This window comes from Fusarium fujikuroi, chromosome FFUJ_chr09, assembly GCF_900079805.1.
Source record: "Fusarium fujikuroi IMI 58289 draft genome, chromosome FFUJ_chr09".
Taxonomy (NCBI): domain Eukaryota; kingdom Fungi; phylum Ascomycota; class Sordariomycetes; order Hypocreales; family Nectriaceae; genus Fusarium; species Fusarium fujikuroi.
Genome location: NC_036630.1, coordinates 2,622,223 through 2,641,016, shown reverse-complemented (window position 1 = coordinate 2,641,016; position 18,794 = coordinate 2,622,223). Strand labels below are relative to the sequence as shown.

At 48.3% G+C, this 18,794-nt stretch overlaps 7 protein-coding genes; 4 read left to right on the top strand and 3 right to left on the bottom strand.

The window, feature by feature from the left end:
• Positions 1-475: 475 nt before the first annotated feature.
• On the top strand, positions 476-1,670 carry FFUJ_09310 (related to NmrA-like family protein; the record flags this gene model as incomplete). XM_023568802.1 has 5 exons in its annotated part: positions 476-526; positions 583-1,065; positions 1,116-1,305; positions 1,367-1,533; positions 1,593-1,670. 5 exons carry the CDS (start codon positions 476-478, stop codon positions 1,668-1,670), a joined length of 969 nt encoding a protein of 322 aa, XP_023435942.1.
• A 720-nt stretch (positions 1,671-2,390) lies between these two features.
• Positions 2,391-4,200, top strand: FFUJ_09311 (related to esterase; the record flags this gene model as incomplete). XM_023568801.1 has 5 exons in its annotated part: positions 2,391-2,896; positions 2,957-3,464; positions 3,524-3,657; positions 3,710-3,807; positions 3,866-4,200. The coding sequence occupies 5 exons, from the start codon at positions 2,391-2,393 to the stop codon at positions 4,198-4,200; spliced, it is 1,581 nt and encodes a 526-aa protein (XP_023435941.1).
• Positions 4,201-4,731: 531 nt separating this feature from the next.
• On the bottom strand, positions 4,732-6,614 carry FFUJ_09312 (uncharacterized protein; the record flags this gene model as incomplete). XM_023568800.1 has 2 exons in its annotated part: positions 4,732-5,977; positions 6,028-6,614. The coding sequence occupies 2 exons, from the start codon at positions 6,612-6,614 to the stop codon at positions 4,732-4,734; spliced, it is 1,833 nt and encodes a 610-aa protein (XP_023435940.1).
• Positions 6,615-7,297: 683 nt separating this feature from the next.
• On the bottom strand, positions 7,298-9,434 carry FFUJ_09313 (related to tol protein; the record flags this gene model as incomplete). XM_023568799.1 has 2 exons in its annotated part: positions 7,298-8,937; positions 9,002-9,434. 2 exons carry the CDS (start codon positions 9,432-9,434, stop codon positions 7,298-7,300), a joined length of 2,073 nt encoding a protein of 690 aa, XP_023435939.1.
• A 1,151-nt stretch (positions 9,435-10,585) lies between these two features.
• On the bottom strand, positions 10,586-12,655 carry FFUJ_09314 (probable SUC2-invertase (sucrose hydrolyzing enzyme); the record flags this gene model as incomplete). Its single annotated transcript, XM_023568798.1, has 1 exon — positions 10,586-12,655. The coding sequence occupies one exon, from the start codon at positions 12,653-12,655 to the stop codon at positions 10,586-10,588; it is 2,070 nt and encodes a 689-aa protein (XP_023435938.1).
• Positions 12,656-14,214: 1,559 nt separating this feature from the next.
• FFUJ_09315 (related to levanase) lies at positions 14,215-15,822 on the top strand (the record flags this gene model as incomplete). Its single annotated transcript, XM_023568797.1, has 1 exon — positions 14,215-15,822. The coding sequence occupies one exon, from the start codon at positions 14,215-14,217 to the stop codon at positions 15,820-15,822; it is 1,608 nt and encodes a 535-aa protein (XP_023435937.1).
• Positions 15,823-16,524: 702 nt separating this feature from the next.
• On the top strand, positions 16,525-17,584 carry FFUJ_09316 (uncharacterized protein; the record flags this gene model as incomplete). XM_023568795.1 has 2 exons in its annotated part: positions 16,525-17,027; positions 17,077-17,584. The coding sequence occupies 2 exons, from the start codon at positions 16,525-16,527 to the stop codon at positions 17,582-17,584; spliced, it is 1,011 nt and encodes a 336-aa protein (XP_023435936.1).
• Between the last annotated feature and the right edge of the window lie 1,210 nt (positions 17,585-18,794).

The window sequence follows — 18,794 nt, the reverse complement described above, 5'->3', positions numbered from 1 at the left end:
TCGCGGCTCGGGTTTTCCGAGTCGGCAGTTGGACAAATCAGCGCTAATAATCGGGATGTGGCCATCTTTACCGATCCGAGATGTGGTACCTACTCTGCGACAGCGCATTTTAGGACCTATTCGCCCAGATCTGGAGATTTTTCAACATTGTTAAATGAGAATTGATGGCGTTGATCAGCCTTGTAATAATTCTTGCCTGTCTCAGGCATTCTCATGCGTCCGGTATTTGTGGACACTAAGCATCACGAATGCGCTGAATAAGCGGGAAATTAGAGGGATCTATGACATCAATTCAACAAAGTTCCAATTGAACCCCGAGGCGTCGTTACAGAACTCCACTGCCTATGGAATCATTTATATTCCAAGATGTTGTATAAAAAGGTGCATCTCCCACGGGTATTCCCAGGAATCTATCCAGCACAGAATCTGTCACTAGAGGCTAGGCTTGAGTCTCTACGTTAGAAACCATATCACCATGACTCAAGACAAGAAGACTGTGGTCGTTATTGGTGCGACAGGCCTTCAGGTATGACACCCGCTTCAATCTGTGCAGAGCATTTAGTTTAACCTGTTCTTTCTTAGGGAGGCTCTGTTATCCGGACACTTGCCAAATCTCAGGACAGGTACCATATCCGCGGTCTAACCCGAAATGTCTCTTCCCCCAAAGCCGAAGCCTTGGAGGGACTTGGAATTCAAGTACATCAAGCAGATGTTGATGACCCCGAAAGTCTCCGACGGGCCTTCGAAGGCGCCAACGCCATCTTCGCCATGACCGACTTCTGGCAGCACATGTCCGCTACCAAAGAGGAAGAGCAAGGCAAGCGCATCATGGATATAGCCGCTGATCTACCCGATCTCGAACAAATCATCTGGGCGAGCTTGCCTGACGCTAAAAGTATCTCGGATGGGAAATATCCCCATGTCTATCATTGGCAGAGCAAAGCAGCTGTAACAGATTACATTCGAACCGAGAAACCTGCTCTGTGGAAGAAGACAACAGCGGTGCTGTTTCCGAATTACTTTGAGAATTCTCTCACGCAGCCGCGTACTTATCTTCCTATCAAGGTTCGTTTGTCGTGTGGACTGAGCTGTGGATGAGCTGACATCGGAATTAGCAAGATGATGGAACTTATTTGAGATCCTTTGTTCTGCCTGAGACAACTCCGCTTCCAAACGTCGCCATTTCTGATACCGGCAAGTTGGTCCAGTATATCCTCGATCATCCTGATGAATGCCTCGAAAAGGAAATTGCCTTCTATTCTGAAGCCATTTCTGAGGGAGAAAAGATCAAGTCCATGGCATCTGGTAAGTACCCACTCCGACTATAGACATCAAGAGCGAGAGCCGTATTGCTAACTTTGACAAGCATATGGCATCGATATACACTACAATGAGCTCTCCTCTGAGGAGTTCCAATCCATCCTCAAGAGCAAGATGGACGACATGTGTGCTCTGGACTTCACGGAGCAGTTGTTGATCTTCCGAGACTTTGGCATGATCTATGCTCGTCCTGAGTTTGTTCAAGCTAATAAGGTGAGTTATCCCAACAGTACGATATATCTTAGAATGTGTCTTTCTGAAGCTCCATATAGCTTCCTGGCCTTGATCTGATGAAGTGGGATGATTTTATGGCTGCCAACAATCTGGCTGAGTATATGACTAGTAACTGAGGTTCTATTCAAGGCAGCATAGAGATATATTGTTTTAGTGGATCTATATAAGGATAGATTGAATACCTTGGTTATTGTTTTTATATATCACTAAAGCTCTTACATGGATCTAGCCTTTCATGTTTTGCTAGTGTATCCCTATCTCTATTCCACCGAAAGGGGTCCTTCAAACATGCCTAATGGCCCTAGCATAAGTATCTTCGGGGGGCTCCTGGATTTTACGAGCGCCTACGGAACTCCAATCTGAAGAACGAGACTGAATAGCGAAGTTGACTTTGGAACGATGTTAAACTGCCTTTTCCAGTGAACTGCCTCGTCCCAGTGCAGCCGCTTGGAGAACGCGGTAGCAATCGGGTCCAGGCGGCCCAAGGTGTTTAGTGTAGAGCATTCAAGGTTTATGATATGTGCAGGGCAGTCTTGGCATAAATTACAGCCATAGCTTAGCGTTTACCTTTTAGCATGGCACCTCAATCCAACTAGGCGTTTTGACTTTGATCTGGCGTGGGAATGGCCATAAATAAAACCCACTTCGTCGTATTTGTCGCATTCGTCGCATTGATGCCTCGCATTCTACGTGTGTTTACGCGCGTCATGTGTCTATACATGGAAGGGAAAAAAAGACAGCAGATAACACTATAAAACATCCTTGTGGTTCCAAATTCGATAATTTCTTTGAGCCTGTACCTATCACCTCAATCAGAACCTTACCCTTCGAAGATCATGCGCATTGCATTTCTTTTCTCATTCGCCCTATTTGCCGGGGCCGTCGTCTCAGCCACTTCACGTAGCGGACGAACTCCATTGGCACGCGGGAAGCAGGGCACTTATGCTGGTATACAGCTTAGCAACCAAGTTGACGCTTTCCTCGGGGTTCCATATGCTGAGCCTCCTATTGGGCCTCTTCGCTTCCTCCCTCCACAGCCTCTCAAACGTTCGAAGCTCGTCAACAAGGTTGATATAAACAATGCCACCGAATTCAGTCCAGTATGCTATCAGTTCAACTATCGTACTGTTCTGGGGGCGGCCACACTCCCTCGAACAGAAGAATCTGAAGATTGTTTGACTCTAAATGTACACGTGCCTACAATGGCGGCCTGTGGTCGGCTGCTCCCCGTTTTCATATGGTCGTTTGGAGGTGCGTTCGCTGAAGGAGGTGGCAGTGTACCACTCTATGATCCTACAAACTTTGTTGCAGAGAACAAGGATATAATTGTGGTAATTTGGAAGTAAGTTCAAGTCGGAAACCAGCGGACTAGCGAATATGTGGAATGTTGACCAGCTTGCAGTTACCGCCTGAATATCTTCGGGTTTCCAAACTGTCCAGCTCTCGATGCCCAGAACCTTGGTCTAAGAGACCAGCGAGCCGCATTAGAGTGGCTCCGTGACAACATTGCCGACTTTGGAGGCGACCCAACACGCATGGTGCTCGGTGGACAGTCTGCGGGCGCAGACGCAGGGCACGCTATGCTCTATTCTCACTCCAAAGACCCAATAATAAGTGCCATTGCCATGCAGAGCGGCTCTGTCCAAGTAATAGGTGCGGCAAGCGATAATGCCGATGCCGAATTCATCCGCGTTGCAGAGACGGTGGGTTGCCGAGACAGCGCAAATCGGGCGAAAGAGCTAGCCTGCATGAGACGAATCGACGCCCACAGACTGAAGCATGCTGTATCAAACAAAACTGTTAACTATTTCGGATCTCCGCCCGGAGGCAGCCCAATGATAGACAATGTAACACTGTTCACATTGGCCGAGTATGCGTACCGAGGGCAGAAAGGGAAGTTCGCAAAAGTCGTCAGTACATCCAGACTCCGTTTAGCTCATTTGAGGACTGACATGATGTTCTTCTATAGCCTACGCTTATGGGAATTATGGATGCTGAAGGGGACGGCGTATCGAACTGGGATGCTAAAGCCGGAGTGAATAGAATGTTGTCCAATATTCTGACAATCACATTATTCAACTGCAATATTGCTCTCGAATCAAGGTAAGTAGACCGAACAAAATGATCTTTCAGACAATGACTAATATAAATATAGCTATCGAGCGTTAAACTCAGTCCCTATTTGGCGGTATCGATACATGGGAGTTTTCCCCGAAGTGACGCCTTACTCGTGGCTAAGGGCATATCATATCGGTTAGTCCTCTCAACCTTTTCCAATCTGTTAATGTTTTACTTATTAACATTGGGTTAGCGGATGTCCCAATGCTCTTGGGGAGCCAGGATGCAATTACTGCGCATTATACTTCAAGCCCTTCAGAAAAAAGGCATTACAGAAATGCAGCCCAAATATTCCGTGGAATCTTTGCAAGCTTCATCAGAGATCCCTTCAATGGATTGACAGATAACTACGATTGGCCAACGTTCTCCCCTCATGCTAAAACATTGATGGAGCTGTTTCCCAAAAACTCTGCAACAGTTCTATTGAGCGACCCAAGCACATATGACAAGATCTGTGAGAACCCTCCTCCTATTCCATGGGAGCTTTTCAATTCAACTGGGGCAACGTCATCGGGGAGCAGTGAGTAATATTCGGAGGAAATGCTGTGTTTGAAACCTAGTTGTTACATATACGATGGGTTACTTAGTCTGAGTCTGACCCTCTTAACTATTAAAGCTATTCGTTTTATAAATTGGATTCGAGATCTTGCAATTGGCTAACTGGGCAGGTAAATCAACCTGTCTGCTATGGCCACCTGAAATTTAGCCCCAACCTCCCTCTGAAGTTCGAGATGATGATCGGACAAAACAACTCAAAAATGTCAAGGCTATTGCGGAAATTTGAAATACGCAACGCATCCAGGTTATCGACGATCTGAATCTAAATGATGTCGTCCTAGCATTCATCACCTGTGTGAACTGCCTGAAGCTTAACCTTTAGGTGGTAGTCAACTACATAGTGCACGAGGTGATACTTAATCAGCCTGTCATTCTCCATAGCGAGGGGTGGATAGCTGTTTTGAAATTGCTTGTGTCCAGTATCAGGGCAAACTATGAACTGAAATATCATATCACTACATGAACTTTACCAACTACGATAGAGAAGATATGTTATTCATCCTAACCATAGTACTGGCGATGCAAGTCCGGATAGTCATCATCCGTTTCAACATCCTCGTTCAAAGCTTCGAACGCATCGTTGACGGGACCTCCACCAGTCTGTTCATCAACCTGTGTATCCCGTGGGGCCTCTATCCAACAGCCCCTGAACGGATCGAACTCGGACTCTTGAGCATCCTGGGGTGATTGATAGCTGAGAGCCTGAGGTGCCATGGGCAACTGAACCTGATGGCGAGGTGCCTGCGGATTCGTCTTGACACGGATATCGACGCCGTTTTGCCAGCCAACCTCATATAATTTCGTAAGCGGAAGGATGTTGTTCTCATCATCTGGAACCTCAAGAAAGATGGCCTTCAGCGATGGAAGCTTGTTCGAGAGTATTATGCGTATTAAAACATCCTCCTCCATTTCCAATGAGGTAATCTCCTCGGAATTTCCCAACACAAGAACCTCGAGGGAAGGAGGGAACAAACCTGCTATCAACTCAGCGCATTCTTGGTGCTTACTGACATCTTTCCAGACTTCTGCCAACTCCCGAAATTCCCCCTGCTGGTCACCCCGAGGGAAGTCGTAGTAAGCAAATGTCAGGAGATCATTTATCTCGACGTGAATTTGGCGCAGCTTTATGCACTCGTGCACTGGAATCTCATCGCCAAGCCGATAAAGTGTGCAACGATATCCTTGAAGTTCGGAAGCATCGTAAATCATGATACTTTCGAGTGACTCGTGTTGTTCTTGGACCATAAACTCTAATTGTATGTCAAAGTCACTGATTTGGCCAAAACAGACGCTGCCACCATGAATAGTGTATGACTTAAGAGCTTTCGGCGCTGCGGCTAGCTCCGAAGTATTGTCGTAGTCGCCAGTGTCTTTGAGATAGAGATTCTCGACCGTGGAGCACCGAGCCGGCAGTTCATCAGCTGCATCTCGAAAACTGATCGTGGTTGAAGATTCGAGTGCTCCATCGTTTCGAAGATGCCTGTTCGCAGAAAAATCGCCCTCTCCGTCAATCTCGGGGTGATCTTGTGCCCGCAGCCCTCGAAAATACAAGGATCTGAGGTTTGGAAGTTTCATCAGACCTCTGAAAGAGCTGCGAGAGTACCAAACATATACAACGTCGTCATCAAGACAAGTCTTTGATGTTAGGCCTACAGCAACATCTCGGAGGCTTTGAAGGCCTGGAGGCCACGCGCTATCAATCCAGCTCTTGCCCATAACAAACGTGAGCCAGTGAAGACACCGGCGGCTGTGGTATGTGAGACGTGGACTTGATTTCAGGACAGAGTCATTGCTTACCTTTCGACCTTGTCGTGTCGGTTGTACAGAAGCTTTAGGCTTTCTAGCCGAGGGCATAAAACAATAAGCAGCATCTGCATGACGCTATCGCATCCTCGCTCAAATTCGACGCGTGCACAGTCCACCAGGTCCTCTGGCAAGCCTAATTCCTCCTGCATAATCTTCAAGTAGTGAGCCAGCTCCCATCGAGGAATCACCCACTCCAAGCATGGTACTTTAGAAAACACATGCCGTCGCATTTGCCTTGGGACTCCAGCCTGCTCAGCTGTTTCGCGTAAAGACCAAGGTCTCCATTCAGCCCAGTCCCACCTCGAGCCCCAGAGCTCAATATGTTTGACATGCCAGGCGTCAATAGGGCTGGCGATACCAGAGGCGCTACGAAGAAGGGTAGGGATGCTTGAGGGGTCAAGGTCTGAGATAACAGAGAATTTCCGATGGGCTTCTCGATGATGGGTAAGAATCCTCTTCGCGCATTTGAAAAGATGACTGCATACGCAGGCCAAGTTTAAATGAGTGGATGGGTCAGCAAGGTCGATGATGCGGGTGACAAGCTCAGTTGGTAGACTCAAGAGCGTAGGAGAGGGCATTTTGGGTATTACTGAGAGAATGCACAAATATTCGTTTGAGGATCAGGGTTAGGAAATGTTGTAGGCTGATGGTCTCTTTTCCCCATCAATGGATCCACCAACGAGGAAAATGTCATCCGCAATTAGGCAGCCATTGCCAAGAGATATTCCGTTAACATCTTTTTAGGTTAGCTTATGTGTCAGGTGATATACAATAGTATGTATCTATATATAGCTTAGGCTGATACATTGTTTAGGCAAGGATCTGATATTGGATTAGAATCAATTATTCGAACCTTTGTGGTGCCGCCCGTCTATTACTTTCAAGTCCTCTCAGTACTAAGATCTTAGCACGTTGCACCTTCAACTGTGATAGGGTTTGAAGAGTCAAGGAGAGGATCATGGAATTACAATGCTCTACATTCTAGGCACAAGCATCTTCAGACAGTATAGAACATTCTTTTAGCACTCCCTATTAGTACTTCTCGCTTCGTACTCGCCATCTTCAGGGACTCTCTTCTTAAGCAACAGCTTCTGATATAGTGTAAGAACCAGCAGCAACGGTCATATGTGCATGACGTTGACAATGCCTGCCCTTGAGTACAATGCTGACTAAGAAGGAATATCACAATAGACACAAGTACAGCCCGTAGGCCATTCGTCCAGATAGGAGATCGCAATATATTGGGTCCCCGGTTTGGTTGTTAGACTATCTGTACCGTCTCAATGTTCACCCCCCTAAACAGTGCAAATCCCTTACTCGTCGTTCGAAAGCCGCCAACTCGGATGTACTTAGCAGGTATCTGACTGGGACTCAAAACAATGCCACACCCAAGTCTTTGGCGTGGTCTTCCAGACACACTTAGATCGCTTGTGAGTAGTAACATGAACAACTCGTCCCCGCTCTGCTGAATCCCAGTCATATGCCAGTCTAGAAAAACCCACGCAACTCTTTGATCTTTTTCGAACACGCTCCAGTAGTCAAACTCCGAACCCTCGAATGGTGCATGGATTCTTGTAGGTGAGCTTGAGCCACGGATGATATTCGAGGGCAGAGGCAACAGTTTCCCTTGTACGACTGCCAAGCTGTCCCTGACCTCACCAAAAAGGTCCAAGCCCTTCGGCACTGTCCAGGCAGTTATACCTGCTGTTTCATCTCTACCATCCCAAGGGCTTGCCATCATGTCGACTGCTTGCTTTCGCGCGGCCCAGCTCCAAGATGGCACGGTGCTGATTTGATGCAGGTTTATAACCGCACTTCTAGTGGTTTGCATGGAGCTAATTGAAGAGCCCCTCCTCCAGCATAATCCAAAAGCAAGAAATTGTTTGAAGATACCCGCAAGATAGTCCTCCGGGCCGTAGCCCATCATTCTCGCTATACCGGAAATGGCAGGCAATCTATCAGTTTCGTAACACAAGTCGAGGGCTGCATACTTGGTGACTATCTCGTACCAGCTCTGGAATCTGCCTCTGGCATCAGACGGAAAATGCGTTAGGCCAGTTTCTAGGTGACCCGGATCCTCTGGACTTCCAGCTTCGCATGTGGCTCGGTCAGGGCACGAGTAGTACAGCTGCGAGCCGCAAAACGTCAGTTTTCGCACGGACAGCATGGCTTCTTGAAAGGTCCACGCTCTCTGGCTCCATCTTGTCTCTATATTGAAGAGCTCATCAAAGGTTTTGTCTATGCCTTTGTCGATATAAAAAGATGGATTGGCAAGTCCGCTCAGCCGAATGTTGAACGTTCCCTGGATCGTGGGATTGACCTTTGATGCAAATTGTACCGTGATTGACTTCGGTACGCGGTGAATGAAGCCAACTTGGCAGGATGGCGACGAAGCTACGCATATCGTAAGGTAAGCGTATCGGTAGACATCTTTAATAGTCGATGATTCCCGTTCCCAATCCAGTCTGTCACCTTGTATGATGCAGAGAGAATCCACCCAGAGATAAGGAATCGATAGAGTCCTCGCTACAACTATCGCATCACGTATGACATGGGTCAATGAGTCTAATGGGAATCCGGCCTTTCGTTGTTCGATGTTATGAGCTCGAGTCCTTGACTGCACCTTTGCGTCATCAGGCGGACCCCAGCAATAGCTTAGAGTAGCGTATCTCGGTGTTCTTCGTCGTAGCCGGTAGTCGGTAATCACCAAGTGAGGTTGAACACCCTTATCAGTGCCGACGGCAATGAGACGGGTTGGTAGAAAGCCGCTAACATTATTCACATTGTGATCGTGAGTGTCTTCGCAATGGGCTATTTCTTGTTGAATCATATTAATGTTTGCCGCATGCAATGCATATTGTATTAATGGTGGTTTCATGTTCAACCACTCAGCGCATTTGTCTGCATGGATCCGCTGTCAGACCAGTATCTAAGAGCTTGCTAGGAATGAAGCTGAAAAGCATACCTGAGTTTCCATCGATTGCAAACCTCAATGGTCGCAATTCGTCAAGGATGGGGTCCGAGTTCCGGAATCTGAGATATGCGATTATGCCGGTGAGGCCAAGTCGATTACTCATGCTCAGGCTCCAGCGATATTTGACGTTGATTTCAATCGACGCCCCGATTTCCAAGCTGTAAAACTCTTGTATTGAACCTCTCAACAGATGACAGAAGCCGCATCCAAAGGAGGCCCCTGCTTGCAGCTTTGGGAGCTCTGGATACTGGTCATTTACTGAGAAGACTGGGATATTTCCATGGCCCTCCATGTCTGGCTCATCAAGTGGGAGGCTGAGAACGGGATGTCCATTTTCAGTTTCTGCTCCTTGTCCACCCAAGGCCAGGTCGTCGATTTGCAAAGCTTTGCATCTGCGGCAAAGAGTAACAGCGTTTTGGGACATGTTGTGCGAAGATAAGGTTGGGCCTAAATCTTGGGCTGAAAGATGAAAGTGTGGGGTTTGGTGCGGAGTCTGATGAATGATGATGTTTCGCTGGGGATGTCTCACTTTATTGGTTTACCGTAATGTGCCATGAGTGCACAAAAGCGTTGCTCCGATAACCAATAAAAATGCTGATGTCGTTGAGACATTGATTGTTAGTATATACATGAGCTACTACCTAAAATGCAAGCTTGATCAGGTATACCCCATCGCGGCTGATCGATAATAGTGCTTGCCTACTGGGTATCTAAGCCTTGTGGGCTTAACTCATACGTTTTAACAATCATCGCATCATGTCTTCACGGCAGGTTTGTCAACCTCAAACAGGCCCCTAGAGTCCCAACATAAGACGGCTTTCATCAAGTTGCCAGTACCGAGACACTGGCTAGATGTAGAGAGACGATTCCTCATGGTTTGATTGCGGTATCTTAGTAATACTAGATGTTTATAGATGGAGTAGGTCTCGTTACAAAGACTAGCTAACTGAACTGGAGTGAGTAGAGTCATGAGACATTAGCCTTCATTGGTTTGTGTAAGCGACCCTAATGGCCATCCCTGTATGGATTGAAACATAAACTGTCTTCAGACTCTGCGTAGTTACCAATTTACAATTCGACTTCTTGACACATTTACTTAGGCGGAGGGGTATTTCAGATCCTCAACCCTTTTACGCATAGTTTCATTGCAATATCTTTATCTATCTTAGCTCAGTATATCTGTAAATATAAACAGCATGGTAAAGATATCGCTCCGTGAATTAGTCGAAAAATAAACATTGTGATAGCATCTTCTGATTTAAAGTCAAAAAGCAAAAGGGTCTCAGGCCAGTGGATCAAGGTAGATGAACAATGGATATAAGTCCTACATTACATAATTCACCCTTGGTTTTCCTGTGCTTTTGTCAGGCTTTGCTATATAGTATTATATTAGCATAGTGTGAAGTGTGGAGTATTGGGAATGTTACAGGTGCCTATAAAAGTATATTCAAGATGATTTATATATAAATATAAAGTGCCATATCGTATTGTCTAGGATTGATAGCTACAGAAGGAGTTATGTGTCATGTTTCTTCTTTCTTTCTCCCATTGCCTGTACCCTCTACAAGCTTACTACTAATACGATCCTCTCCACGCCGACGATACCGAGTGCACCTCTATCTTCACGTCCTTCACAACGCCCACAGAAAATAGCGATACCCCCGTGCTGGAGTCCGGAGGAAAGATTTGTGCTGTTATCGCCTCTTCGCCTTGCCCGCCAAACACCTCAACCGATGACCAATCTAGCAGAATGCGTAGTTTAACCTTTCCATCCCTAACAGGCAGCGGAGCGTAATATACGCCCGAGAATGAAGTGCTGAAAGAAGAATCACCAGATGATTCGCGATTAACGAACATCTGATTGGTATCGAAGTCGTAACCGATAGCAGTGCCGTATGTCTTGCCATCCGTTCGCACGTTCAGACCCAGAACTTTGGACTCTTTGCCAGCAGCAAAGGTCAAGGTTATGTCCAAGGCCTTTCCAGACACTGAGAGAGTCAAATTGCCCGTGCGCATTGAACGCCATTGATTCTTGTACAAAATCCTTCGACTCTCCAAGGTTTGCAGGTTAGGATGTGGCTTCTGTATCAGACGTGCCCTCCCGTCGATGGTTTCAAGTGTCAAGACCCGAGGAATGCTCATCGCGCTTCGCCATGGGGACGTGGGAATGTCCACTGCGTAGGCCCAATCGTTCATCCAAGCCACGGCCACGCGCTCGTAATCGGAGAGTCCATTGTAGGTAGCAGCTGCGTAGTAATCAGGACCGTAATCGACCCAGTTAGCTTGTGGCGGGAGTGGTTTGTCTGTGAAGACAATTTCGCCTACGTCAAGATGGCCCCAACCTCCCGTGGCGCGATCAACGATTTCGATGTATGAAGTCTTGCCAATGAGGTTGGCGACGTTCCAGCTCGCCCATATGACATCGCCTCCGTTGACACCAGTGGTCGATCGTACGACCTGCCCATCCACAATCAGGTTGATGGCAGTCTCCTGATCGGCTGAGGTACCGTACGTCTCTGGATTGTACGGATTGTTGCAACAGCCGATCTCGAAGGCAATGTAATTTTTGGAGACAGTAAACTTCTTCGAGGTGAGAGATCCAACAGACTTGTCGCCCTTGTCCCATAACGTGAGTACCTGGCCGTTGCTAGGCTGCTGTTGGACGAAATCACCGGTCGCTTTCCAGCTTGACTCGGCGAAGCTGGTTTCATCCCAATCTTCAAATACAACACTGTCTTCTGGAGCAGACTCATCGTAAATATTATTGGCATCTGCTGTGAATGTTGTTCCATCAAAAGTGCCAACCACATACTGGGTTCCTGATCCGCCGGCATGTGCGGGCCCGCCAGGATTGAGTCCGATGACCATCACCCACTTTGTTTTGGACCTTTTACCATCCACAGGAAGCTGAAACAAGCTGGGACACTCCCACTGACCACCAACCGCATTGACGGGGCCAAATTCACTGACATGTTCCCAGGCTGTCAGGTTTTTGGAGGTGTAGATGAGCAGTTTGTGAAGGTTGGGGAGTGAGACGGTCATGACCCAGTGCTTGCTTGGCGCGTACCAGAAGACAAATGGATCGCGGAAGTTGAGATATTGGTCGGCATACTGGCTGGGAGGCTCTAGGATGACTGGGTTGTCAGGATGCTCAGTCCAAGACAGGCCGTTATCTGTGCTGAAGGCAATCGACTGAGATTCCTGGCCGGCGCGGACAGATTTATTGCTCGGCAGGGTCATATCTGACGTATAATGCGATGTATAGACTGCCACCAGAGGAGGTCTCTTTCTGTGTCCATGACCTGAAGTCAAAGCGTCGTCAGAGACAGCACTTCCGGAGTAGTACAGTTCATTCAACGATCCTGCTGGAGAGTCGAAGGCACTGAGGGCGACAGGTAGTTCTTTCCAGCGCATCAGATCGTCGCTGACGGCGTGGCCCCAGGAGATATTTCCCCAGACGTCGCCTGTGGGGTTGTACTGAAAGTACATATGATATTTCCCCTTATGATAGATGAGGCCATTTGGGTCATTCATCCAGTTCTTGGCTGGGGTGAAGTGATACTGAGGACGATAGTCCTCGGTGTAGGATGTTGCACTGGCGGTTGCCAGCAGGCAAGGAAGAAGAAGGGAGAGTTGAATTTGCATCTTGACTGACTGCGTTGAGCTGATGCTTGTGGAGTGAGATGGTCGAGAAATCATGCGAGATTTATACATCTGTGATTTGGTTTTGGGAGATGGTAGTGGTGGATCACACTGACTTTCCATCTCATCCTAGGATGTGAAGGACTTGGTGTTGTCCGTCAGTTGTTTCGGCCTGGCCGTGTCGAAGCAGGGTTGATGCATTCCTGGTCGATAATCATTGGTGACACTTTCATGAGTTCGGACGATGCGCGATTAAACTCTGAACTAAGTATTGATGAAGCTGCGTGCCTAGATGTCCAGGTGGAATGGCACCTTGGTTGAAATTGGACTGGCAGATATCCAGAGGCCCTGGGGCCTCTGTCGATAGCTTCGGTAATAAGTCTAGGGAGCTCAATAGTCGGGCGATATACGCGGACAATCCGGACTCTAAGACCATTATTCTACCTTCCGTTTTCACATCAGAAGGGTTGCGGCCGCTCAACCAAAGCTCATTCCATGTAACTTTCGCTTAATGTGGCTTTGATATATGACCACGCATACTTCGGTCTTATTGGTTCAGTAAGGAACTTCGCTTCTGGTCTGATCGCGCAAGGCCCCTGCAGGTGACAAGACTCATATGAGGCATTTACGGGTACTTGATGTGGAGTTCGGAAGAGAGATCACGACGTTGGGTTCTACTCTTCCCTTCCTGATGATCCCATGTTAGCTGGGATAGTGTATTTAGTGACAGTAGGTTTGCACTGACATGTGAATCTGCCAGGTATGGCCTTGTACATTAATTCCGCAGTTTCTAGCGGCTTTCCAGAATGCGCGGGGGCATCAACTACTGCAGCTCGCTACTAGCTAGCGTGGCAGCTAAACATGGGGCCCCGCACCAGCTTCAAGCATGTACGAGTCATGAACTGCATTCAGCAGATGACGACACTGACTGAACTCTTCCTAACTTACGTTCAGGTGTGATGAAGTTCAATCTTACCACCTGCCCGAATGGTCCTAATACCATGCAGTCAGAGCTTTCCTGGACACCGTAGTAACCAGGGTCTACTGCGTCTCTCTTGCTCTTGTGTATATCTCCTCCCCGCATCCTCCCTCTCCTGGTATATCATTCCTTCTTCCATCACTTCCCCGCATCTTTGCAACCCCTTCGTAGCTTGAGCTCGTTCCAACACCTGCACCTAGCTAGGCGGCGACCCCGCATAATGAAGATAGAAGTAATATCGTCCCACGCGTGCGGACGCTTCAACATGGTGTTGCTTGGTAGTTTGGTCATGGGCACGTTTGGGTGCTTGATCGCGATGAGACAGATCGGCATCCCTCTAGTTGTTGTGAATTAGGACAACCATTCATTGGTTTTAGACCGTGCTAATGATATGCTGGGGCTCAATGTGATCTGGAGGGGAAATACTACGTTGATTCGTGAAGGCTGATGTCGTATAGACCCTTCGTCAGGTTACTCATTTCTTAGGTGAACGGCCTATATAAGTATGAACAATGAGGACATTCACATTATTTGCTTTGTCAGCTAGTATCACAATCTAAACCCTCGTACTCTCTTCGTTACCATGCTGAGATTTCTCGCACTTGTCCCGCGGACGCTAGCGTTTCGTCTCTTTCCAGTCCTCTTATTCATCTTGTATGTCAGTGCAGTACCACTTGCTACCACCAACACCCGACCCAGCTATCACATCACGCCTGAGAAGAAGTGGATGAATGATCCCCAACGTCCGTTCTTCCTAGGTGACGAGTGGCATCTCTACTATCTATACAACTCCAACTTCGATAGCTCAAACCCCGGTTCAGGGGGAACAGAGTGGTATCATATCACAAGCACCGACATGATCCACTGGACTCGTCGGGGCGTAGCGATTGAGAAGTACAAACCGAACCCTCCGAGTGGCATTGTACTCGGTGACATCGAGACCGGCAGCGCCGTGGTCGACACAAACAACACGGCTGGCTTTGGCCGGAATGCCGTCGTGGCCATTGTTACACAAATGGCAGATGGGTTGCAACAGCAATCTCTTTTCTATTCCACCGACAACGGGCACAATTTTGTCCCTTATGAAGGGAATCCCGTAATGCCAAACCCAAGCCCTACTACAAAACCTGCGTTTCGAGATCCCAAGATCTTCTGGGATGCCAAAGAAGGGCATTGGGTCATGTCTCTCGCAGAGGGTGACAAGATTGGTTTCTACACCTCTGCAGATCTGAAGACCTGGGCGTATATATCCGAGTTTAGGCCTGAGAACGCTGGCGTAGACCTGGAGACCCTCGAATGCCCAGATCTATACCAGATCGACCTAGACGGAGACAGCACAAAGCGCACCTGGATTCTCGCCTTAGGCGCTAATGGCTATCGCTACAACAGGACGACGGGTACTGCATATTGGATCGGGAATTGGGACGGTAACCGCTTTACGGCTACAGAAAGCTTTCCGCAATGGATGGATGACGGACCTGATTTCTACGCCGCAGTCAGCTGGGAAAATCCTACTGACAGATACGGCAGCCGCTATGCCATTGCCTGGATGAATAACTGGGATTACGCAGCTTCGCTCCCATATTACGCGGATTTCGCGGGCCAGGACAGTTTGGTCCGGGAGGTTGAGCTCAAGACCATCAACGGTTCTCCCACCTTGGTCAGCATCCCAATAGGAGGGTATGAAGAAATTCTCGCATCTCCCATGTCCGTGAGCGACAAGACCATAACAACAGATCCTGCTTCCGCATCCCTCCCCAGCGGCATGGAGCAAGGGGCATACATGATCCGCGCCACGATTTCTAAGAATGGCGGCGACAAGGGCAACGAGGTCCGCTTTGTCATCAAATCAGACGGGGCTTTTAGCACGACTGTCGGCTATGACTTTGTGCATTCCCAGGCTTTTCTGGTCAGAGACTCAGACGGTTCCGCGACGGATTCCATGGCTGCTGGCTCGAAGCAGGTGTACGATACCGTGCGCACAGCACCGGATCCGTCAGGAGGGAGTACGGTCAAGCTGACCATATACGTGGATTGGAATTCGGTGGAGATATTCGTCAACGATGGTGTAGCAGTGTTATCGGGGCTGATATACCCGAATCAAGGGGCCAGCGGCGTTCAGGTCGTGTCAGATACAGGAAGCCTGACGTTGGTTTCGTTTAGCTACGCGGCCTGTGGGAGCATTTACTAGGTGTTCGTGTATTACCTCCGGATGCGTTGTTGAAATTGGCAGAGTCAAGACTGGTGGTATCAGGATGAAGCAGGACATGATCTAGCAATGACTTGGACGGGGAACTGGCACAGTCCCAATTGGCCAGGTCCAATAAAGTCTGTGCTTGAGATTTTCGCTAGCCATGGGATGGTGTTTTCGTCTCCCAACTTTCCAGACCTGGCTTAGTCGCGAGTGGCGGTGACTTGGCTCCAGCTTTCGCCGATTGATTCGTCCTGTGCTCTGTGATGTGGTGTGACGAATGCTTGCTGCTCTGCTCATCGGCTAGTTTAGTCTTCACAGCGTTGGCCGTTGCCGTTGACCCGAGGACCTGCGTAGCGTGCCACCCGAAAACTAAGCACTGTACGAAGAACACTCTAACAGTACGTGCCCCCCTACTGCATCGCCGTAGTGTTGCATTAAGCATCCCCGCGACCCCAGCTCAGGCTAGCCGTGGCGTGGGGATGAGCAAAATAGCGTCCAGCAAGCCTGCTTAGGCCTGCACCCACTGGAACTAGCGGTTCAGCAAAGGCGGGGTAAAGAAATGGCTTGGGTCCTGTTGATCTCTATTAATATGCACGGTCTCGTCTCCACCCTGAGACTCTCTCGTTTCTTGTCGTTCGGTTACTCCGTACACACAGAACCACTCTCTTGTTCATCCATGTCTTAGCCTGCTGTGTCACAATGTCAGTTCCTGCGGCATGGCCCTCGAGCCCGGCCAAACTCACCCTGGAAGCTTGGTCGCAAGGCTGTATGATTGGCGCTTTGATCATCATGATCGGTATCACCTTAGCTAATATGCGACGCGGTGTCATGTTACATAAACTTATCTTGATCGAGGTGAGCATCTTCATCGGTATCGCATTCAATAAACAATCATCTCACAAATTTTTCAAGCTCCTTCTGGCGATGCCAAATGGTTTCTTTACCTTTTTCGACCCGCCGACCTGGGGATGGTATCTTTCCTCGACTGTTATTTTCCTCATCATCTCGTGGAATCTGCACAACGTCATCGCCTGGATGAAGAACAAGCCCTTCCTCTCAAAGCGAAACAATGCTATATATATTGGCAGTATCATACTAGTTCAACCCTACTGGATCCTTGAGATCTATGCCAACTTCACCTACTTCAACACTCCTAATACCCATCTTTTCTCCTCAACCCGACCGCTTGAAGCCGTCTGCCGGTAAGAATCACTACTTCGAATACTGAGTACCTCCACTGATGCATATTAGCGATCCCTGGTGGATCTTTACCGCCATCAACCTTTTCTGGAACATAAAATACCGTTACGAGTTTAAGCCTCTGGAACTCATCCGCATATCCCCTCGTTTCGGTCTTTTACTGTTGAGCATGTCTCTCAGTATCATCTTTATTGTTGTCGATCTTCTTTCCGTAACGCCTGTCATCTCGATCGGCTATATCAATCCGTTCTGGAAATTTGCTTTTATCTTCAAATGTTTCACCGATACGATCGTTCTAGACGACTTCAAAACCGCACTAGACAAACTAAGTCGGTACAAAATGGACCGAAACTATCCGCTCCCGTTCAGCAGACCTGCCAGTCAGATACAACACCAAATGCCGAGGCCAGGCGGGGAGATTTTCCATGATAGATGCTGTCGTGAAAGTGTGAGCGTGACAGTTGAGCATTTGGAGGGGGCTGGCGATTCTATAATTAGTGCTCCGGCACGCGTAAAGGGGTTCCCTAATGCTGGGCTTCTAGGCAGAGCGCCTTCATGACGCTCCAGGCCCCAGGATCACCTATGGGAGCAGGATCGCGCTCAACTTGGCTAGAAGGTTCCATAACAATGCCATTGCTTTTATCCTCTGACCGAAATCAATGTGGTGATAAAAGCAAAGATGCCGGAGATACTGAGTAATGTTTAGTCTCGGCCATTGAACTATGCTGTGTGATCAATGAGTAAGATCATTGAAGGCGGATTGTGCACCACATTCCTTAGACCAGGGGAAGGGCATCACAAGCTCGGAGTACTACCACTTTGGCCCCAAAGCCGGAACCGAACGTGCTTATGAGTCAGGAGTACATGGGCCCAAACCAACTTCCTGAAGCAATAGAGCTGTGGAGAGGGCATGCTAACAACAGTAGTTAGGGTCTGATAAGCTAAAGCTAGGGTTGTTCTGGAAACGTAGCGCAGGACGTTCCATGCACGCACAGTCGGGGATATGGCGGATGGGTTGTATGTACCGTACGGCATCACCGGATGATTCGGAGTGGGTAAGATGCAGGGAAGATGATGCTTACCAGACCAAAATCCCCTCATAACCTAGTCGTTTGCAACTTGTCATAATTCTAACAGAGCTTTGACAATTCCCGCAGGCGAGATGAAGCACGGATCAAGCGCTTGCTCAAGCTTGGAGATTCATCACTCAGATAGCGCCCGTCGAGCATCGACCATGCGCTTAGTGCACTGGCGGGGTGTTTATGTTATCGAATCCGATAGGCCAGGTCAAATGGGAAATGACGATCACCACGCAAGGATGTCAGATCATAGTGGAAATGGAATATGTATAGAAGGACAGAACAGTATTGGCTAAGAAAGTACTTGTTCGGCTTGCGGGGTGCGTGGGACTTACGGATTACCATATGTGTGCTAGCCGACTTCAGGGCCTCATGGTGCTGTACACACTACAGTATGGTGGTCCTCTCGCAATGCACAACGCTTCTAATGGAAACAACGCTAGTAAGCAATGTGTCTGCTAACGGGCTTCTGGAAAGTAGATGGAAGTTGGGATGACAAAGACGTCCACTCGCCAGTGTTACATCGCCTCTTCACGTCGGCGCGACAAATAGCAATCCTAGGCGGTCATTGGTAGGAATTAGGCGAGGTTCGAAGTTGTGTCGATCAAGCTTGTTTTTGAATGGCGTATTAAACCCCATGAGGAATGACCTAATTATGCGGGGAGGTTGCAAGGAAGTAAATGCATTTCC